General features: G+C 38.7%; 1 protein-coding gene across 1 annotated transcript; it reads left to right on the top strand.

The window, feature by feature from the left end:
- The first annotated feature begins 18,731 nt into the window (after nucleotides 1–18,731).
- Nucleotides 18,732–20,332, top strand: LOC106623659 (antitrypsin). The gene is made up of 4 exons (XM_036374547.2): nucleotides 18,732–18,842; nucleotides 18,905–19,767; nucleotides 19,847–19,988; nucleotides 20,065–20,332. Exons 1-4 carry the CDS (start codon nucleotides 18,830–18,832, stop codon nucleotides 20,199–20,201), a joined length of 1,155 nt encoding a protein of 384 aa, XP_036230440.2. The 5' UTR covers nucleotides 18,732–18,829; the 3' UTR covers nucleotides 20,202–20,332.
- Nucleotides 20,333–24,820: the final 4,488 nt, after the last annotated feature.

The raw sequence follows: 24,820 nt of genomic DNA, 5'->3' as shown, positions 1-24,820 counted from the left end.
GTTTTAGCCGCACTGACAAAAAAATATTTTTTTTTTCAATTATTTGGGTACAATACTTTATTAACGCCTACAAAATAGGAGCCTCAGCCAATACAAGCATGTTAATGCATAATCCAATCTTTCATGCACTTGTTATGTGGTAAGCTTCGGCTGGGATAGTCTTCAGCGCCTTCCACGAATTTTGTTTGTTTAGGTTTCGGCTCATTTTTAGATGCATTCACCAGATTGTTGGATAGTTGCAACATCACATTCTAAAGCCACGTCTCGTTATCGGTAATGATGCGTTTAATGAATGTAGGGTACTCAGCTATGTTGTTAAGCATCTATTTTGCGATCTCTACTCAACGACATTTTTCCAAAAGTTTCAAGTCTTTTGGTATGCGTCTAGCATTGACACGCACCATACCCAAAACTTTAACCAATACGTGTTGAGTCGTTCCACAAGAGATGTTGAGCTTCTCTGCGATCTTTCTGGTGTTCATTTTCAATAATTCTGTAGTCGTGAATCGATTGGAAACACAAAACTTCAAGCAAACTCATTTGTTCAAGTGTCCATGGTAAAAGTCGCTAACGGAACCTCGCAACAATAACGCGTTTATCGATAGCAATATTTAGAAAAGTAGGACCATTGTAACTCCAAAGGTTAGAAAAGCAGAGACTGATTATCGCTTCGCTACTCTTATAGTTTTCAACCGAAATCTCTGGTAGCAAGAGTTCAATGTACATTTTTAATTTACTCTCTTAGTTCTTCTTCTCTTTTCGCTCAGTCTGCGCTTCGTCTCCTAATTTATTTATAACTTTATTTGCGTCCCAATTACATGCAAATGTATGTGGACCTCTTTAAAGTACAGCAAAAAAATATTTGCGCTATGCATCGTCAGTTTGCGCTGCACACGTTCATCACTCAAAAATCAGGCGTTTCCGTAGCAACAAACACACTGCCCTGCGCACGACGGAATTTATGAGTTTACTTAGGCAAAACGGTTCGTCGCACGCTCCATCGTCCACCACCCAATTCTCCTTCACTCTCTCAGCGTGAAATGCTTTATTAGCACCAGCCATGAACTGCTGCCTGCCGCACGCCCCTTCAACCGACGCTCACAAAGTAAGCCTGTTTTACTCTGCGCCGCAGCTGCTTGCAACTCCTTTCGCTGACGACTTTCATTTGCTGACTCAATCATGTCCTCATTTGCAGCGTTGTCTCAATATTTGTTGTTGTTTTTTTTTTTTTTTTTTTTTCGCCAGCGCATCAGCAACGTCCACATGTCTGGGCAGCCGTCTACACGCTCGCTGCAAATGAAGGCATTTAAACGAGCGTGCAGCAACAAGAACCACAGCAACAGCAACAAACAAACCTGAAGGCATATTAAAATAGCTCATTGAAACACACACACACATACCAATATATATGTGTATATGTGCCGGCACAAGCAGACTTGAAGGCGTAACTCATGCAACAACGCCTCAACCGCCTCGCCTAAAGGTTATTACACTGACACAACGCCTTCCGTGCGTTGCTGCGCCTGCTATGCCGCTGGGCCATGCCAATACATACACACTTACATATACTATGTATGTAGATGAGTGTTCTTATAATTTATTCATGCGACATACAAACACTGAATATTTATGCGCGCTGTTGTTGGTGTGTGTGTGTTTGTTGTGTGGCAGTGTGCTGCAGCTGCAAGTGGTTAGTCCTCGGCTGCCCCAAATTGGCGTTTTCTGCTTCGCTTTGACGTTTTACAAGTGGCACATTTTTCTAAGATTAATAATTCAATCAACAGCAGTATTTCACTCTGCATGCCGCACATGTGTTTGTGTGCGCGTGTGTATGTGGTGAGTGTAGTGGCATGTAGTCGCTTGCGTTGCCTAATTAAAACGATATGCAAATATTCCGAAAAATATGTAGACTACTAATTTGGGTTGAGTGTAATTTAGTTGCTTGCATTTTTATTAGTTGATTACCAAAACGTGGGAATGTCCGCTGAGGCAAGCTACAATATTTTCAATATTTTGCAGAGTCGTTGAAAATTGCTTTTCAATTATCATCAACATTTTTTGAATATGTGCAGTTATTTGCTCTTTGCAGCAGTCCATTAGCTGATGCCGAGAGCTTTGCAGCCCAGGAAAAAGATACTCCAATACTCTGAGCTACTCCAGACAGCTTTTCGAATACTTCTAAAAATATATTCAAGTAGGACAAAAATTTGTAATCGCTGTCGAAAATAGAGTTCGTAAAGTTAACAGACTGTCTAATCTTATGAACTACCGCTCACTTGTCCTTCATCTCTCTGCCTTTCATCATCAAGTGCAATTACCTACCGACTCTCAACTCATTTGTTTTATCAGTCAGTCTTTCTTGCTTCCAGTTAATGTCGCATCAGTTGACATAAGCATCGTATTCAAAATACATAAAACCACATTTAAACGAAACGATCAAGCCAATAGACTTGCATAACAACACAGACAAGAATCAGCAGTTTAGCTGCCCCACTCAACTGTCAATTTGCTGCCATTAGCATGCAAAGCTTCTTTTGTCATAAGAGTGTATCAATATAAATGAGCCATAATTCATGCAACAACCGATTACCCCAGATTGCGCCACACAAGCATTCTATTTTACGCCCACATCATTTTTTCACCATCTCCCTCTTTACAGCCTGCTCTTTCGCGCACTTCACTTCCAATTTTCTGCATATCAACGTGCCATCTCCAGTTAATATTGGCTATCGCTTATACTGCGATTTATGATTTTATTACACTGTCCACATTTTTCGAAAGTCCGCTTACGTGTCGCTGCATGGCAGTTACCTCGCGTCCGCCGCTATCTGTTCTCGTCCGCCTGAGCTAGCTCGTTGCAGCTCAGCTCGCTATCGCCATCGTCATCGTCAATATTAACATCAATTGATATGCGTCTCATTCGAAATTGACCTGCCGTTCTCCATCCACCAACTCATCGATTGCTACTTTTTTGCGCCAACAAGAACAATTCCCATCATGGCATTGCGCTTTTTTCTCTCCATCACTTCGCTTAAGTGTCAGCCAACGGCGGCCATGTCCGCATGCTGTTCATTTGAGTTTATATTGTACAAGCTTCCCAGCACTCTCCGCTCTCGTTGTTTCTCTTCCTCGGTCGCTATCTGTTTTCCTGGCGATTTGTTCCCTCCGCATCGGTTTTCTCCGTTCTTTTCGCTTCAGCAGAATCAGTGTGAGCTCCCACATCACCTGTCCCAGATAGAATCAACTGCAAATGCGACAACAACAGAAGCAACACACATCAGTACACTTTGAAAATCATGGCGGTGTAAGTGTGTGTGTGTGTTATCAGCTCATATTGAAAACTCATACTTTGTGCAAAACTGCCAGCAAATTGGTGGCAAAAGGAGCCAATCATAACATTGAAATGTGGAATCAAGTGGAAGTGGCAGAAGTCAATTCTCCCAGGTATTTAAATGATGTCAATTGTTTGTTGTTAATGTTGTTTTGTTGGCTTGTAACTCCTGTCGGCAACCCTCGCCAGAAGAATCAACGTTTGGCTTTAAAACTTCTTTGGATATTACGTTATAAGAAATGAAAATATTAATTTTTGTTCTAAGATTTGGACCCGTCGTGCTTTGAGAATTCTGCTGGACAATTTTTCACTTAAATTTGTCAGGTTTCTTAACTTCTTCATTATTTTCTCCATTAAGTCAACAAGAAGCCATCACTTTCGACAATAGTGAACTTGCGACCTAAATGTAATAAGTTCGGGACCAGTATTTTATAGATGAGATAACCTTTGATCAGGCCACCAGATGTGGAATATAATGATAATATTAGCTTCATTTAAGGATGGCTTTCATGACATATCAATGAAAAAAGTGCGTCTTCCTACCTTATACAACCTTGAGGTTATGCTGCTCTCCTCTGTTACACGAAATTTTAACCTCAATTTTTTTTTCGAACTTATATATGTATGTGTCTGCGTTGTGTTGAAAGGATACACTTTGCACAGTATTTAACACCAAATTACTTTAATCAATAAAGCTGCAACTTTTTAATATTCAATTTATAAGCATACCGAAACAATTAAGCTTCATTTCCTACATTCCTTGCAACATTTATAAATCCGACATATTTATGGTTTCACAACGCCCCTCACTCCCCCTCATAAAATAAAAGCCTTCGCGAAATTGTATGAGATACATATATACTAGTAGTATATACGCACATACTCCCAGCAGTCTACTTTTAGATATAAGATTATAATAAAATAAAGCTCATAAATAGAGCCGCCACCGCAGCCGCAACGTGTTACAGATGTGGCATGAAGTAAAACCTCACGTTGCACGAAAATTGAAATGAATGGCACTTGCGGCAGACGCCACCAGCCCCGCACGCACATAAATTGCAGAGATATTGCCTGTCTTTCCCACCGCATAGTGCCCGCCTATTCTTTTCGCACTAAGTGCGCCAAATTCGGTAAACTGCTGAGACGCCGCCGCACTGCATGGAAATGTGCGATTGCTCTGGTATTTAAATAAATATTTTATGTATTTTGTTGTGGCTTAAGGTTACAACAGAGCAAGCGGGCTTCGGTTAATAAAAAGCATGTAGTATTGTATTTGATTTAATCAGCAGTAAGTATTTTGGTTTGAGGTTAGGAATTTCTTATATAGGTATGTGATGCTATGGATAGTATGTTGTTGTTCTTCTAAAACATAATAAACGCAGCACAATTTAAAAAGTGCAAATTTGAAAGAAAACGTAGGGATAGTATTCAGATCTTTTTTTTTCTGAGACGGTTATCAAAGCATTAAATAAACGCATAATAAATGGACAACAGGAAATATATAGCTCTTAGACAGTTTTCCAATCACTCTTGCACTGAGACTGATTTATGAAAATAAATATATATAAACATATATATATTATATATATATTATATTATATATATCAAACATTAAGCGAGGTTTTAATACCATGTATAAACAGCATAAAGTTTAAATATTCGTCCGACAGATGGCGCTGTGGTAATCTAATTTCGACAAACATGGCAGAAATTAATAATGTAAGAGAAGTTTTTGAACAATTTAGTTAATATATATGCAATTTAAAGAAATACACGACGTGAAAGCTCTATATACATACACACACATTTCTAACATTTAATCTAAATTTTATAGTTTAAGCTTTCAAATCAACCATGCTTTTTACGTTGCATTCAAAATCGTGATTCCTAATTGAAATGTCATGTTTAACGCAATTTATTTTCGCGTACACAATTCTCACTTTCGTTCTCCCACTCACACTCTCGTTTTGCCGCTCGCAAATGGCTTATTCGCAAACAAAGCTCACTAGTTTATTTGCCAGTGTGTTCGTTTCACATTTACTGTTGGCTCTCTACCTTATATTTCATTTGCTTCCTTTCACTCCACTTACCCCCTCTTACCTCGCTCTATGTGTCAATCAGCTGCCACTCTGCGGTATTTTAACTCAAATTTAATGCTGACATTACGCTCATCTCAACAATAATGATGCAATGGAACTTTATATTGCCGTTTTGATGTTGAAAATTTTATTTGCGTTGACATTGACGCGATTTGTCAAAAGGATTTCTGTGGTCAGAATTTTGTTTACTCTGCTTCGCCGCTTACTACACTACTTTTTATTTATTGACGAAGAGTTTTAGCGTTGTTGTAATATCTTAATCAAATAAATAATTTAATGTTGATCGAGATGTCACGGGTTGCAAGTACTTGCGATTACTTCGCTTGCCTTTTTGTTACTTGTAATTATGACTTTCATTAGGAGAATCGAAAGGCCAGTGCTGCCAAATTACTGGTATATTAAGGATAATATTTGAAATGTGATTGCTTGTTTCAACTAACATTATTATGGTTTAGAGCTTAAGAGCTTGTCAACAGTTTTTTGAATTCTGATAGATTTTGATTGCATAGAAATATTTTTCAACGAACTAAATCTCAAAATAAGTATTTTTTATTCCCTTTATAAAACAATGTGTGTTTTTATAAGGATTTCTTTAATTATTATGAATCTCTTATATTCATCTCCTAAAGTCTGAAAACTAAAACTTGTCGCAAATGATAAATTTAGCAAAATTCTGAGAAAAACACCGCTAGCTTTACTTACTGACAAAGCTTTCATCACTTAATAACTTATATTTTCCCTGTATATGGAACATTTCAAATATCACGCAGCTTCCATAAAATATGTCACCACTTAATTTCAGCTCATTTTTGTGAAATAAATAATAAATCAACGCATTCTTGCATTTCTAAATGCCCACAAATGCACAGTTCAAAATAAAACACGCTTTGAAATTCAAATTTGAGGTATCTAATGAGCTTCCGTCCAACATTAGCACCTAATACGCTCCACCGCTGCAACAACTATTGGCCAAATATTGTCAAATTACCAACTAAGCTGGCGATTCATGGGATTATACGCACGAAGAGCACAGCATAGTGACAGGACGTCCACATAAATCTGTGCTGCCACACACCTATGTGTGTGTGTGTGCTCCACTGTGCATACAATAAATAATATCAGCTATGCAATACGTTGAAATGAGCATAGTTATACTCGTGTGGCTGCCACTAAGCGCCATGCAGGGCCGTCACTGCTAGACAGTTGGCCCTAATAGAGTTGCCAGACTAGCCAGCTAAATGTACGCACTGCCGCCACACATTTGACCAACACAAGGAATCGTTTATTAGAATGGTGGCTATAAATGCCAACGCTTCGTGTCACATTTGATGAAATTGCAGCTTAACTAATGAACTGCATTCGAAGTGATTATTCATTGCCCATACACGTGATCAAACACTCGCACACACACTCACAGCTCGTTGGCGCTAAGCCGCTGTTGTAGTTACTAATTTTCATATTCTGTGCACATATTACTGCGTTTGTAAGCCCTGACAACAAATCACCGGACATGTGCGGCACGCACACACGCTTCACTATGCCCGCTGCCTCAGCTCCTGTTGCAGCACTGTGGCTTGCGTGTGCATCAGTGCGTCTCTAAGTCAACGAATTAGTTCATCCACTGCAAATAATGACGTCCCAAATGTGCCTACGCCTTATGCTGCATGAATTTGGCAAACCTATAGATTTCTACATAGCTTATATATGATTTGGAAACTGATTCCTAAGCTTACAAGTGTGGCTGACAATGAGAGGTTCAAAACCTTATATACATAAAAACTTATTTTTTTATTGCAAAATCAGTTGAAATTACAAATAGTCTAATTTTTACAAAAAATTTCAAAGTCTTTGGCTTAACTTCGTATTTAATACGTTCTGTAATATTCTTTATGTATAGAACATACGCTACCAGCCTTTAATTTTCGGAACAAGCTTCACTGAAAAATGTAGGAAATCTACCATTTCGTTAATTCTCAGCTTAAACTAAAACTATTTTTTGTTTGTTTATTTTTTTGTTGCTTTTTATCGTTTTCACATTGAATTGTGCTGAGACTAGTGCCCAAAACTAACGGTTTTCGCCAGTAATTAGCTCTCGGAGCCTGGCTTAGATCAGCAACAAACGATTTTTTCACAATATGAACCACTAGCAGGGTATTACTTACGTTTAAGTGTAACTAAAGCCGCTAGGTAAAAGCTTTCTACAAAGTCCAGCAGCTAACCGGTTGTCGGAAAAATATCACAAAAACAAGGAAAAGGTCAGACTGGTAGATTTGGGCATCGAAGCATTATTTTAACAAATTCTGCTCGATAGCCATCTTCTTGTCTAAACCATCTGATCTAAAACTTAAAACAGCTTTCTGTTGCCTCTCACTCTGATCTAGCTCGTTCCACATTGAAGCTCAGCTAGCCAATCATATGCTCAGTTGTTCATAACGAATTAACAAAAAATCCAATTTAAAATTTTGCACACACAATTAATTGAAATATATTTGTTTGTTACAACAATTGCCACAGTACAACAAGTTTTATTGCTGTAGCTTCCAGTTATTCGCTACATTATGCTTTAGCTCCCCTCGCAGCTTCACCGCACGTTTTATCAAACATGGTATGCGCGTTCGCATTTCAAATGCCACAATTGCGACACTAATTTCGTATTTACGAAATATTTTACGATTACTCATTTGCCGCGCCCGCACCGCTCGACCGTGTGCCTGGTTGCATTTTAGTTAGATATTTTGCCAACTGCACTAAATCTCTGGCAAACTTCACTTTACGCCACTTTTAATGCCAAATACATTTTATCTACACAGACGCCACTCTATTGCTGGCCCTGCATTCCCCCTTTCCACAATGTCATCCTAGCTATGTCGCTCTCCTCTCCCGACTAATCCTTCATTGCTTTTGAGCCGTTCTGATGCATTCGAAAGTACTTCGTGCGGTGAGCTTCTACCCAAGTTGTGTACATAATATTTTATCCATCTCCGCGCTGGCGCAGCAACTGTGATGTGGCCGATGCTGCTGGCGTCTGCCCAGCCTCGCGTTCTGAAGGGCCGTCGCCTAATGCTCCGCCATTTGCTCCGCTTTGCCACTTCGCTTATCGCCCGTTTTTCTACAAGTGCTGTCCACTAGCTCCTATGTTGCCAGCTCTAATCTATTTTTGTTTGCCACCGCATTATGTTGTAAATTTTGCATGTTCCTCAGCTTATGGCTTTGCAGCGAGACTCCTTGCAGCAGCACAATGCATTTGTGTATTTGAGTGCGAAAAATAAGCGTAGTTATAAATTCAACTTTTCCTCGTGCATCATTTATCTTTGCTTTTGTGGACGCAAGCCGCTTTTTTTCGACATATCTACTACTTTATTTAGGCTAAGTTAGCTAGTTTTGCGAACGATGGAAATTAGCTAACCATTTAGGTGTCAAGTTTGCTTTACATTTCAACCGATGCGCCCGTGTTTTAGATCTATATCTTAGCGCTTATTTATCGAAGAGATGAGTATTTTGTCTAGAGAAAATCATCTGTTCTATCCTGGCTTGAGCTCAACTAAGCTGATGAAATCTAAATGGATGCATTTGATCTGATCGTAGTGGATCACTTTCGATCTGATCTACATTGAATCTAGTAAATGGGAATTATATAGATCTCATCTGCTTCGGATCCGTTCATATAGCCATAGCTAAGCATAGAACGGTTCAACATTTATCTGATGTTACCTACATGACCCGATTGCCGTTAATGTAATTAAATGTATTCTTACAAAGAACTCTTAAAAGAATTTTTTATAAAACTCACGCAAGTATGTCGATTCACCCCATTTCGAATGCTTTCATTGAGTTGAAGTCTTATTAGGCATATCTGGGCAAACGTTCTAGGTAGGGCTACCGCATTCGAATTCGATTGCCTTGCCTATGCTGCTTGCTCAGCTTGAGCCTGTCCATTTAAGGCGAGCAATCACCCAGCGCATGCCACGCGCATAAGTACTTCTACAACAGTTGATTGTACAACTACATATGTACATATATTGTTGTTGTTGTACATATGTTGTAAGCATTATTAATGCATACATGTGTTCGGTCGCATGTTCCATAAGCACCACTTGCGAGTGCATAGTTAATTGATAAATGCCCCCAAGCGGCGCCAAGTCTATTACGTATTAATGACCAAAACCAAACCAAAGCAAATAATAACGCTCCACCCACAAGCTGGAAATTGGCCACACGCAGTTGGAATTGTTTTTGCAAGCAATCCAGCATTACTTTTTGCTAGAGTTGTAACAAATTAGATGTAGACTCAAGTACCGAATAGATGAGTGCTTGATCGCAAATACACGAGAGAGAGACAATGCATATGGAACTAAATAGAGAGATACCCATTATACTTAAAATAGAGCTTTGCTTACATAGTTGTTGTAAGAGTGTAGAATAAGGAGACGACGAGGCTTGGCAGCGTTGCATTTCAGACTCGCTTTATTCCTTTGTATCGACCACCGTCAAACTCGTCGAAGTATAAATAGTTCTCTAAGTTTAATTTATAAACTACCACCATAAAAACCATCTATTTTAATCAAACACTGCACATCAGCTCGAAGATATGTAATAATTTGAGGTTAGTTCAGTTTAATTTAGCTCAAATTTTTTTATTGATTGAAAGCGGCGTCTGAAGCGGAGCATATCTTCAGCCGTGTATTTGAAGTAATCCCAACACTGCTGCTCACTGGTTCATATTTGGAATACACAGCGCTACATATACACATTTACAATTATTAATTAGCGCTGAAAATTTTCACGCTCTTCATTATTTCTGTAGACGCATATGCCTGCTATTCGGTCTATTCAATTTTACAGCGCGCGAGTCTTTAACGATACAGCGTGCCTAGCCATTATAGGGTTGACTGCATGTATGTATAATAATACACATATTAATATATGCGTGTATGTGTGTGTGTCGGTAAAATTAATTAAACGTTTTTTATGTTGCTCAGGTGGCTGCGCGAAATTATTCTCCGAAATTCAATTAGCTGCAGGTAAATTTCTCTTTCTATTTTTGGTGATTTTTTATATATTGCTTTGTTTTGGTTGATTGCTGTGGCAAATTTTTGGGAAACTCCATTTTGATGTATTCATCGTTGATGACATCAATTATTCAAGTCATATCAGGGCCTTATGCATTAAATATATGCAGTGGTATTGATGTAGTCTAAAATTGTGTATGTGTGTGTGTGTACTTTTGTTTAATTCGTGAATAATGAATAGGCGCCACATTTTTCATTTGCCCACAATTGCGTCTATGAAATATGGAAATATACAGCGCTTTAAATTTCATTTAACTAAAATGTAGAAATGAATCACATTTGGTTGGGACATGTGTGGTGGGTTTTTTTATTTGCTTGATAAAAAAATTGTGGTTACGAATTTAAAGTTTTTTTTTTAGCATGTTACTATATTATAAATGTCAGGCAACTCGAAAAAATTAAATTTTATTTTTTCATTTGCAAAAATTAACAAATTTAGCTGGCAACTCTATAACAAATAATTTTTAAACGTTACAAAATATTGTTACTGTGGTGTGCGAATCTTAATGCCACACCCTACATGTTTTTTTTCGAACATTTTGCTCAATAAACATTTAACTTAAGTAGTAAAATTGGCAACCCTATACAGTTTTTGTTGTTTTTAGTTTTAGTTGCAGTAAAAATTCACTCTGCTTAATTTGCTCTAACTTTTTTAAACGAAAACGATTCCGTAAACAATACTTTTCAAATTACAGTGGCTGCAAAAACATTGTAAACTAGTTTAAATACAAAAAGCAATGAATTTTTATAACCGGTTAATTAATGTCAACAGATTTTATGTAACCTTTTTGCTTTGCCAATGGCTGCCACAAATTTTGTAGCTAAAAATAAATTATTAAATACATAGTAGCAGTGAAAGAAGACAAGCTCTGAGTTGTAGAGCTACCTCACTCCTGCAGGAGTGCTAAAATCTTCTAAAATTTTACGAAATGTATTTGTTTTAACTAGCCTGCTTGTTCGCTGGGCACTACTGTTCGTTTTTTGTTTTTGTTTGCTGAAAACAACAAATTTTATTTTGAAAAGTTTGCGTCGAAAACTAATTAGTTTACGAAAATTCGACGATTTCATGCCCCTTCCAACCACCAACTGCACTGCAGGAATATATTAATGGTATATATATATATAAATATATGTATGTACGTATGTGCCACATATGTAAGTGTCTACATATGCATAGAGCACATTAAAACAACTACACCGAACACTTGCATGCGTGTGTGTGAGCGCTTAGACTCAGCCTGCCATTTTGGCAACAAACTTTGCCGACATAAAATTAAATTAAACTGAAAATTTTAGCCATAAAAACTGTGTAATATCAAATAACGGTAGTCGAATTTTCACGAGCATCATATGTAACGGCATGTACAATTGTATTAGAGCACACACACACACACATATACCTATACATCTGTATGGCTATGGTTGTAGTCGCAGGAGCGGAAATTAGAATGCATGTGTGCGTGTGCATATGCATGTGTATGTGTGTTGGCTTTGTTTCACTAAAGCGCAGATTTCTCGTCCCCATACACGCACACATTCACAGACACGTTTGTAGTTTTCTGTCATAAAAATTTGGCTGTGCAGTGACTGGCGTGGCGAACGAACGTTTGGCTGCACTAGTGTTGGCGATATGTGTATGTGTAAGTGCATGTATGATGATAAATTATACATTTTAATACTTGTAACCACGTACGGCGTTTAAGAAAAAAGTTGCTACTAAATTTGAAATGTGTGTTAATGCACGCGCACAGCGACACAGACATACGTAAGTACCTGTGTTACGTTACGTTTACGAGTATGTCATTCGAAATTCACATGACACGCTGCAAAGCAAATCTGCCATCGCTGAGATTTTTTCTTCTAAACTCTATGGAGTCCGCCATTTTAATAACCTCACAAAATACTTATTTTTATAATCGTTAACATAGTCTGAAATAGAGTTGGATAAATCGTAAGCTGTGAGTAATATATAATAAGCTATATCTCTCTCAGCTCATCTCAGACATCTGACATTCGTTGCCATCTGACCTTTGACATGCAACGCACATTTGTTTGACATTCATTTGACGCTACTAGCTTGCATTGATTTGGCACTTGGCATTTGACAATTGTCAAACGGCTGTCATTTTAATGTCAAAGGGCAGATATCAAATGACAGCTGTCACCGCATATCAAATAGCTGCTGTCAAATGAATGTTAAACAGTTCTCAGTTGGATGTCAGAGAGCAGATATCAGATGAAAGCTGTCGAATGGACATCAGATGACAGCTGTCAAATGATTGTCAAATCGTACTCGGATGTATGTCGTTAAAAATTATTGGTATATCTAAATTTCATATCAAAAAGGGATTATTTTCCTTTCTTGGTTATACCAAACAAAAGTTGATCTCAAAAGTTGATCTCTCTATATTAAACATCAAAAAAAAAATTCTCCTCAATCAAAAAAAAATCAACTCCTTGTGTTCTCACTAACTTTTAGGCGCTTAGTTCAAATTCAAAAACGAATTCAAGAACAGTGCTGCCGTCTATTGCGAAACATCAGCGCAATTGTATGCTTTTTCAAGAGTTTCGTTTATATGAAATGCTACGAAATATATGGCATTGTTTTTAAAAATATTACATTTATTGCATACAAGCGGCAGGAAATCGACTTGATTCCGCCATTACTGTGCAACTTTTATGTAAAAAGTTTTCCAGAGTTGCAGTTGCATATAAAATTTAAGTATTACAGAGCGTGGCACAAACATTCAGAGTTGCTTTTGAGAAGCATTCTTACAAAATTTTTGCTGTGTCTGTGTTGCTATTTCGGCTACGCTTTCAGCACAGTGCCAAATGTAGCTGCAACATTTGTTAATGACAATTAAAAATAAGTAAAGTAAATGGCAAAGCGTAGTAAACCGGCGAAATAAGGGCAAAAGTTGTGGAAGGAAGACTGTTCCGTAGGGAAAATGACAGAGGGCACACGACGAAGCGAAATGTTATGCAAAGTTACAAAATGACTTTTTATGATTTATATGAGTATGAGTGTGTTGTTGTATGTGTGTGTGTGTGTGTGTGCTATAAAAGCAGTGACAACGCTGAATCTTGTCGAGTATGGAATTCCCAAGTCGCGTGAAATTTAATTTACAATATGGCAAGGAAAATGCAAATTTATTACGAAAGCAGCAGAAAATTGTTCCAAAAATGTTTTGAATAACTTTAAATAAAATTAAAATGGTCTCCATTTGATAATGTTTCTGGATTCGCGGCGTGCAAAGGTTACAATAATACAGCACTTTACTTTGCAGCGAATGTGACCCACTTCCAAGGCCATTATACGAGGTCTCCAAAGGACTCCCGCCAACCATAAAAAGCAACTATATTTTAATGAAACTCAAACATTTACTGCTAAGCTCATAAATCACCTTTGACACATCATCTTCACTTTAATGACCATTTATGACCAACAATGGACAGGCCGGCAGGCGTTGTACACCCACTGTGCCGCAGCGCACTATTTTTAATTAATAGTAAAAACAAGCAGCAAACGCCCACAAAGCTTACTGCAATGGCCGCTGCAGTTGGTGAACTGTTGGCGTTGGCGCTGCGTGCAAATTGTGCCTTAAACGAAAATTAAATGCTGCGCTAAATGAATATTTAAGACTGTGTGCGCATGTGTGTGTATGTATGTGTGTGTCTGTTTGCATGGGTGCATGTTGCCTGCAGCAAATGCAACAAATAGCGGCGCTATCAGCTTGCCACGGCAGGTGGTGTTAAAATAAAATTTTCTACTTTAAATAAATTTTATGAGTTTTTACAACGGCGGCAACGGCGTTGAGGACGCCAACCGCTATTAAAACGATTGCAGTTTAATGGTAGAGCTAAGTGAACGATTTATTTACATATATGTTGGGCTGGTCGGAGAGTTCATTCCTTTAACCGCTAATAGCTAAGTGCGGCATATTATTTTGGAAACATCGAAGAAACTTATAGATTGTTAACGCTTATTTCTTCAAAAGCAAACTGTCAGAAATCGAACGAAAAATTTTAAGAATTATTAAAAAAAAAATTTGTTTTGATGAATTTGGTTTAACGCAAACCACAACCACTGTGTCTGCGTATAAATTTAAATTTTCAATTTCATACTGTTGCAGTAACGCGAAGCGCATATATCAGCCACTCATACAAGTCATGACTAAAAATCGGCATATTCACCCACTTTCAAGCAGATATTACAACAATATTTACTGCAAATTTTACGGCACGGCCATTTCCGCTGGCCGCCTAATGACTATTGCAGCAAAGCCTAGTTTAAAATAACCAAAAATACCCAGAAACACACAGCGACAATGTAAGTTGCTAGCACAGTGTTGCATGAGCGTTGGTGCACCGCACGAGGCAGACGAATTTCAGTCGCTTACGGCCAAAGATGGCATGCCGCACGCATTATTAGAGCCAACACTGTAACCACTATAGCATATATACTTGTACGCACATATGACGTAATGTTGCCACACCGTAGTGCCACTTCATGCAAAACACTCTAGCGACCGCCGCCGCGCCACTCAATTTCCGCTAATGAGGCAGCACGTGGCGAAATTGTTTGTGCAACGAAATTTAATTTTGTTTGCTTTATTGCAGCAATTTGTTGTTGTTGTTGCTTGTTAAGTAAATAAGCAGTGTATGTGTGTGTGTGTGTGCGTAAATGCATTTTTGTTGCCATTTTCTTTTGTCCATTCCACCAATATGCAATTGGTTTACAATTTTGTGGCTGCAACAACGGCACCAACCACAACCTAAAAATAAACATTATGCCAACAACAGCGGCAACTGCATCGAAAGATAGTCAAACAAATAATTCTAACTGTCCAGCGCACAGCTAGACACCGCTCCGCTTGCTCATATAAAATTCTGGTTGCAAGCTCGTTCAATATCCAATTACATAGTGGGTTAAATTGTGGAATTTACTCGAATTGTGTGAAATATGAAAACGCTATTTCTATCACATTTTAGAAGACGCTCTGGCAATGCAGAAGTCGCTGATGCCGAGTACTTCGACTCTGTACCCCTGGGGGTGTCTCAACATGGCACATATAACCCTAAGTGGTATTTTATGGCAACACTTTAGGTTAGGAAAGTTAACCTTAAATCCTCATCAAGTCTTGGAAATATATTTCATAGATTTGCAAACTAAATCAGCAGGAGTTCACGAATAAATGTCTCAAAGACCCATTATAATTTTTTATAAAAGGAATCAGCGACATTAGCTACTACTATGAACTCAACAAAATCTCTAAAATTCCAAAAAGATCCAAGTCAGATACTCAAGTCACTATTTTCTTTTCCTCGCTACAAAAGAGCCCACTGTACACTCGCTAAACATATATACATACATACATAAGTATTGTATATTGTATATGCCGTTCTAAAAATAATGTCTCTTTTGCTATTTCCATTGCTGCCGCGCCTCCTGTTGCCATTTTGTGCTGGCACTCCGCACGCAGAATTGTTGCTTTTGCGGCAATTATTATTATGAGTTTGTTGTTTTAGTGATGCGTACGTGCCTCCTTTGTTGGCGCGTAACTCGTTTAAAAAACAATCAACTTTAATTTCGTTTCAAAATTGTCCAAATATAGTAAATCGTTAGAGTGGCCAATCAGCAGCTAACTAAATTGCCGTCGCAACACACTTCATGCTGTTGTGGCTAACGGTATTGTACGAATACACTACATGTTTTATATTAGCTGATAATTATTTTGCAATAAATTTTACAAATGAATTATAAATATTTACACAATTTCAGTGGACATAATTATAATAAAGGAAAACCATGTAAAATAGCAATAAAAAGGTATGGCAGCTCTTTGAAGGCTTTTTTTTGTAAAAGTAAATAATGTCATATATCAAAAAAAGAAATAAAAACTCGGAAAGGGTATATAGGGAATATATTTTTCAACTCAACCAAAGGCGGTTGGTAAAGGAAAGAACTTTTCGTGCTTGGAACTTCCCAAATTACCGATATCTCAAAAACTGAGGGACTAGTGCGCATATAACTATACCGACGGACACACAGACGGGCATGGCTAAACCGACACAGCTCGTCACGCTGATCACTTAGATATATATTTTATAGGGTCTCTGACATTTTCTTTTGGATGTTACACATTTTGTGGCAAACTTAATATAATATAACCTGTTCAGGGTATAAAAAGTGCTATAAGCTCAGAAGTAGAAATTCCCTCTTATGTATCTAAAAACATTATTATGATGGATATAAATGCGTTGAGTTCGATTAAGTTCAGATCAGAGACGCAAATTGGAGCGAAGCAAGAAATTCATACAGCTTTTTAGTTCTCCTTGATTAAAAATGCCCGTTTGATATTTTGGTGAGTGGTCGAAATAGAAGCCATATCAAGCCGACCATAATAGATTCACATATTCACGAAGAATTCCTTGCAGAAACACGCGGAGATAAAGCAAGCAGCTGAGTTAGGTTAAGCCTCTGAAAAGCGGTAAAGAGGAGCGAAGTCTGGAAGTGCATGTATGTATGTATGTACATCGTAATTTCTTATACAATATAATATAATATTTTGAAGTATAGTCTATAAAAGTTGATCAACTACAAAATTTGCGTCGAAACGTGGTCTAATGGAGTTTTCTATAAGCTTCAATGCTTCGATAACCGATAAGAAAACTGGAGCTAAATTTTTAGGGTATTGAACCTGCCAACCTAAGAAACTTACTGTTAGTCGGAAAGCATTCCAAATTAAACACTTATTAGCTGTCTTCGACTTTAGATATGGCATCCGTAGACAAACTCAGTTACACAGCTTCTTAGAACAATGCTTCTTTTTTATACTTTCTTATATGCTGCCATAGCGTGACAAATAGTGACTCACGAAATACTCCACCAACAACCAAGTGTCTTTACAAAATTTTCGTCGGAAATTTAAATGAGAATAGGTTTCAGGAAAAATGACAGTCAATATAGTGGATTAACAACAACAATAACAAAATTTGCACGATTAACATGTGGCTAAAACCACCACCGACCACCGGCCACAACAAAGCTAGTGATTCACCAGTGCAGTAGTCGATTTGTGGCAACTCAGCGCACAGCTGTCTGCATTTGCAGCAAAATTTTTCGAAAACAAAACTTCCACGAAATTGACAATCGCATTAGTTTCATGCTCGGCAAATATAACACGTAAAATAACCATTGTGTAGTATAAAATAACAACAAACACATGGCCAATTGGCAATTATCAATTACCGTTTTGTCAATTACCCAGTGTCGATTGCACGTTGGCGTCAAATTGCCACTGCAACATGAATAACAAATCGAAAATGCCGCAGAAAAGTTTGCAGCGCGTAATAAATGTGGTTACTCACAGCAGTATATATATATATATATATATGTGTGTGTATATGTGTCGGTGTGGGGATATACCGCGTTTACTTAGTCAATTTTTAGGATTGTGGCACGTGCGCTAATGAGCCGATTGTTTGTTCATAATAACGGTATAGACGTGTTAGGCGTTTAGCTGAAGTGGGCGTGGCAGCAGCAGGCAACGAATGCAAATATAGCACAGGTTGCAAGTATGTATGTGCACATGTTAATGGAATAGTTGGAATTTGTTGTGCCGGAAATTGGTTAATCAACTTTAAATGGGCCTTTCATGGGGTCGCACACTATTACATATATAATATGTTATTATGTTGTGCCGTATTGTGGAATTTCGTTTTTTTCTAAGCTCGCTGAGAAACTTGTTGTAGATAAAAAATTGCCATATTAATTCTAATGATACATTTTGTATTATCAGAAATCATAAGCCGCTAAGATATACTCGCTCCATTTTCTGCCTACAGAGGAATTGTAGCTTTTCTGCTGCCTAAGAACATTCCCAAATGTATACTTATTTTCTACCACGGGTGTCCGGCCTCCCACTCTTAAACTTAAAACACCAAACTTTTTTCCTAGTCTTCCAAAATCCGATTTCTCATCTTTTGATCCTTGATCTCATGGTAGAGTCATATAGTAAAACTAAGTATGTAAAGATGACCAATGTGTGTATGTCCATGTATATTAACGGTATTATGGTACATACTGCCCTGTCAAGCACTTTAGTGCTGTTGCACACTGCGAGTATGGCACACGGTTTGTTCTTCCGTTGTGTCGCTTATTCCAGCACCCTGTTAGTTTTTCTCCGAATAACAAAACATATGAAACAAGTTCAGATTTGAAAGCTTTCAACACAAAAAAAAACACAAATAGGTCTCAAAATTTTTGAATATGTAATATAAAATTTTTATAAGCAATAAAACACAATCATACTTCGATTAAAGATAATATGAGCTTTAGAGGTAAATAAAAACTAAACTAATTAGGTGCGGCATAATCATATACGCTGTCTTTTTAATTGTAGCTCACGTCAAACGTAATTTATCTTCATCAACGGCCGCAAGTACACTCTTTCAATCCGAGTTGATCTATCACACGGTCAAGCATGAGCCAACGAGCAATTTTGTTATATCGCCAGTAGCTATACGCTCGCTTCTGACAATAATCAGCGTCTCCGTCATACGAGAGCCACATCGCGAACTACTCGCGGCAATGGGTTTGAAGAGCTCACATCAGGGCATACAAGAATACAAAGCCTGCCGCAATGCCAATAAGGACGAGTTTGTCTTCACGCAGCACAATGCCATCTATTTGGATAATCGTTTTGAGATCGATATGTCATTCCGCGTTACCTGCCTGGAACAATTTCAAACACGTCCGGAGAATCTAAACTTCGAGCAGCTGGACGGCATTACTCATCACATTAACACCTGGATTAATGAACAGACGGATGACCAAATACGTACACGCATTACAGCTGACACAATAGAAGTACTCCAACATAACTTGCTCGTAAATATTGGGCGTTTCGAGAGCAGATGGAAGAAGGCATTCCCGAAGAAGTTTCTTACTAAAAGCGATTTCTGGTTAACGCCAACTGAGAAGGTGGAGGTGCCTATGATGCACGACTACTGCGACATACCATTCGGCGAGTTGGACGAACTGAAGGCCACTGCGCTGGTACTGCCTTACCGTAACATAAATGTAAAACTCATCGTGCTCATACCCAAGGAGATCGATGGTTTGCTTAAAATGGAAGAGGATATGAAGCTGCAACGTGTCGATATTACCATCTTGCCGTCGTTGTTGAAGGTGAAAAACGTTAAAGTGGGTATGCCACGTGTCAAACTAGAGTCTAATCTGCTCATAAATGATATATTAAAGGAGGTGAGTAACTAAATTACGTTACCTTGCTAGTCTCATATGCGCCTTATTTGAAATGCTCGTTATCTCTTTGGCCGTCAAGATTGGCATAAAAGCGATATTCAACGATTGTATTGACTTTACGCGTCTTCTAACGGGGTTCAACATAACGAAGATATCGCAAATAAGGCATATCGCCGCAATTGAAATCAACGATGATGGCACCAACGCATCATCAGCAAAAGGTGCGTAATAATGCGTGTTTCCACGTTCAACTTGTAAACTGTTTGGTTTAATTTTTTTACTTTTTCGCAATTCTAGTGTCGTTTCTATTGACCGAAATGGAAAAGTGTACCGAAATTGACGTAGATCGGCCGTTCTTCTACGCTGTTATGGACAATGAGCGTATCTACTTTGGCGGCCATATTACGAACACGAGCAATTTCATAGGCATGTGAACTCGAATTAGTTACAAAAAATTTAAATGACAATTATAATTGCTTTACCTAAGCACTTGTTTAGTTTGGGAGCGCTATTTCCATTCCAATTCAAATATGATAAATCATGCTACAGGAATATTTAATTCGAACTTTTGCCAGCCAGCTTTTGTCGGCTATCGTGTGAGCCATGTTGACTTACTGGTATTTTTTCCAAAGAGGTTGTTGCTTGTTACTATAGATGATTTATGACCAATGAATCTCGAAATAAGTAATTAAAAGTCATAGAAGAGAATAATTCCGTACCTCGAATTGCCAAGCCGTTAGCCTCTAGTTCTGCTGGGCAAGAGCAATGAAACGCCATACAACTACAATGAAATGAAGACATGAAAATTTCATGAGAATGTACTTGTTTTCATCGGCTAATTACCGAAGAATGTACGCATACAATTTTATTTGTGAAGTAAGCGTGTCAACATACATACATACAGCGTAGATGGCATGTGGCATGCAACAGCTCATTAGCATGCAGACATAATAAGGCAACTGCAAATGCATCTAACTGTGATTGTGTGTCTGGTGCGCAAGCAACTGCGGGTTGTTTCCGCTTTTTGCGCGATTCCACGACACAAGCCGAAGTTGGCTGCGTTTGGCGTTGCGCCACGACAAGGCAAGAAAACAAAAGTCAATTAACTCATTTCCGTTGTGTTGGCTGTAGGTGAGCGCACGGTGTGTGTGGTTGGAGTGTATGTCACTGTTGTTGTTGTTTACGCAGCCGCCGTTGTTAGCATGATTAACGTCGCAACGCGCAAACTTATTACAGCACAACTTATGGGAAGTGAGGCATGTCTGCTTTGAGCGCGCACGTCTGTGTGTGTGTGATTTTCAAATAGTTCGCGGTGCATGCCACCTGCACACAATGTATATAGTATAGGTATTTACAATCAAACTAACTTGCACGTGTCGGTGTGCATTGTATAGTGCACTAGTATTTATGAGCGCCGCTAAACTTTCATCAGCACAAATGAAATACCTAAAGGACATACACACACACACACACGTGCGCTTTTGTATGTGCAACATGTGCATCATTTGCATTTGTGGTTGCTTTTCCGGCATTGCAAAGTTCATATTTCGCTGTTATTACCAACTAGCACACACACACGTACGCACACCAGCACACACAAGCGCATACGCGCGCTTCCTCTCTCCTTGCGGCGTTGCGCGCAACAAACTTTTGGCAGCAACTTTTGCGCTTTCATTGCATTTTGCATGGCAACGGCGCATTTGACAGCGTGCAACGAGTGTGTTTATTGTTGTTGTTGTTATACAATACATATATGCGCATGCCTATTTTGTTTGGCTCAAATCTGTTGTAATAGTAAATTTATTGAAATTAATGATGCTTCATTACGCGCATCAGTGCGGCGCCGACCGCGGCTGTCTGTTGTCGCAAACTTTTAGTATGTTTGCGTGTGTTGTTGTTAATTAAGTGTTCATTACATGTGATCCTTTGGCTTCAAAGATTTCATGCAACACTATATGTATGACATGTGACGCGTAGTTCAAACAAATTAATTAAATTCGAAATATTCTCGCAATTTAGTTAGTTCCATCATGTTCCAGCGCGTCGTTCAAAACTTTATGCAACATGGAGATCCAGCATTTGGTGCCTAAGGTATTGAAATTGTTCTGTAGTGCTATGCTAAAGCAAATCTAAATATAAGTTATGTACTCAAGTGCTGATGTCAATTCTCTATCATCTTGGTAATAAGCTGCTGGTCCTAAAAATACTGTAGTTCACTGCGATTCGCCAAGCATAAGCGAGTAGCGAATCGAACAGACAACGCTATAGTGGTTCGATTTGAACAATTTGTTGAAAGATTGCAGCGCTGCCTTGAAAAGTAATATTTTCCAAATTTTTGGCAATTTGTCAAATAAAAGAGTTTTCCATACAAGAACTTAAATTCGATGAACCAGTTTGTAAGGTAGCTATATGCTATAGTGGTCCGATCTTGGCGGTTCCGAAAAATGAGCAGCTTCTTGGGGAGAAAAGGACGTGACCAATCGAAGAGAGATTTTATTAAATTCTCTAAGTTCAACCACCTTTTAACACCAAATCTTTTAATCTTTATTTTAAGACTGAAACGCTCGCAGAACGCAGAGAGAATAATTTTAAAACAGATTATAGCAAATTAAACTTTAATGAAAAATGTTTCCTTTGCGCATCGTTTCGCCTTCTTTAGAATAATGACATTGAAAAATAATGAAACTCACTCCTCTCTCAGCTCTCGAAGCTAAAATGAATTTTTATTTTTCATAAAACATAAATATACCATCATTAGATACCGCCTTTCGAAGGCAGGAGATAAACTAACCGTATCTACACTAAGAGAAGTCTGTGTTGGCACAATTTACTTTAAGTCATGTCAACACAAGTTTCTTTCTACTTTACACTTTTATCAGAGTTTTAAAGATTAATTTAACTAGTTGCGGTAATCTCCAGCTTTTACAATTTCACCAAAAGTTCCCATTTATTACATGATCAAACTGTATTTTTATCAGTAAAAAGCAAAGAGAGATCAATTAGGCGCCAGAGCTTTTATCTCTGAGAAATCAAACCTATCGTGCGCTTATCTCAAAATCATAAAAAATTCCGCAATAAATGCCAGAAAAAACATTTGAAATGCATTGCCTTGCAAATTTAAAAACACACCCACTCTCCACTAACTTTATAGACTCCGCCGTATTAATTGAGCTTTTAGCCGAGACAACAAACGCGCGCGCACAATGAAATAACGCCTAATGAAACCCGCGAGATTGCAATTATAGCCAAGCGCCGATTTTATATTCATAACAAAGCAATTTAAGCGGCTAAAGATTACACGCATGTAAAAGGATTTTCTTGTAGGCGAAGCCACACGCCTGCCGCGCCACACTATTAACGCCGCCCATTGCCTACAGAGCCGCCGCGGTGTAATAAAAATTGTGGCCACCACGAAACCAAGCGCCACAGCTTGGTTGCATGTGCACCCCCAACAGGCGACGCAGCATCAGTGTAATTGCTGCAGCCGAGTCGCGGCGGTGGCAAAGGCAGGCAGCTGCTTGGCGCACACATTTTGCAATTTCCGCCGCCGCAGCACTAATCGCATCACTCAATTATTGTAATCCTTTCGTATGACTGCCACAGCTAAGAGCGCTGCAAGTCGTGCAACGGTGTGCGATAGGCGAACGCGCGGTATGCTAGATATGGCAAGTGCCTAACGCGCACTTCACATACAACATGTGCATGTACTCTCGCGATTCTGGTGCGTATGTGCCACACGTGTGTCACCTCGTAAACCAATTGAAATTATGGTATTTTAATGTGCAACATACGATGCATGAGCCCAAGGCGACAAATGGGCTTACATAAAATAAAAATGTTTGTATATAAAATGCGAGCTAAACATATGCTTTTGCGCTTGAGTGGCATGCAGCGAAGTGGTCAAGCGCGCGCTCTGACCAACAAACGCACAACAATAAAAGGAATGGCAATGAAGCAGCACGCTATCTTCACTTAAAATCTGCAACTTAAACATAGTTATTCGACCAACTTGCAACACGGTTAAGGGGCGTTACCACACGTTGCATTGATCTGTTATCCGCTGCGCGCAGTCTGCAGTAGTTGGCGCGATTTTATCGCCAACATAAATAAATGCGACTGTAGCGTAGACCCAACGAGCAGGTATTCGTATTTACAGCTAAGCAATAATTTAACTATTTCACGATCAGCCGCGTTGCACATTTTTCGATAAGCTTGCCGCTGGCAACAACAAAGCACAGCTGCTGTGCGCGCAAATTACGGTAATTTACAATGTCAAGTTGATGCAATTCAGTGGTGCGCCTGTTGCTGCAACAGCAAATAAATAACAACAACCACACGTCAGTGTTGCTACTCACGCTGTTTGCCGCATGCTGCATGCAACTAATGAATTGTGATGTTTATTAGCTAATGCACTGCGGCTATTCTACGCCCAAAATGCCAGTGAAAATCACAGTTGTCTACGTGCCACACAAGCGTGCGCCCCTATTGAGTTGTTGTTCACCACGGCGATTGATTTTTGCACTCACGAATTGGATTAGCGCGCTAATCATTAGCGTAAATTTATTATTGTGCCTCATTTTTCGCGTATATGTGTGTGTGTATTTGCAGAGGTGATGAAAGCCACTGACGGTGGCACGTTTGCAGATTATCGCTGGATTGGCTCTTGTGCTCTAACATTGTGTGCTGCACAGGGCTTTGTATATAGAGTAGTAAAGTAGTAACTGCCGTTTGTAAACGCTGCCTTCGAGCGCTCAAACGGTTGTGATTGGCAGCAAATTTAGCGGGTTGTAGATATGATCTAGCGCCTGCAATTTATTGCCTGTAGCTGCTTTTAGTTTCCAGGTATTTGGTGCATATTGCCACCATACATTGGAAATTAATGGTGGACCACTTAGCTATAATTTATACAAGCGATACTAGGAGCATGATCCAAAAGTGTCTATAAGTATGAACAGCTAAGCTGCCGGTTTTACTAACAGAATAGTTTTAGCCATCAAGCAATTCCTCGTTAAAAAGGTTTTTAGTGTGTTCAGCTGTAAGAAACCCTCTTCTT

The sequence above is a fragment of the Bactrocera oleae genome, chromosome 4 (genome assembly GCF_042242935.1).
Source record: "Bactrocera oleae isolate idBacOlea1 chromosome 4, idBacOlea1, whole genome shotgun sequence".
In the NCBI taxonomy this organism is placed as follows: domain Eukaryota; kingdom Metazoa; phylum Arthropoda; class Insecta; order Diptera; family Tephritidae; genus Bactrocera; species Bactrocera oleae.
This window is presented reverse-complemented; position numbering and strand designations above follow the sequence as displayed.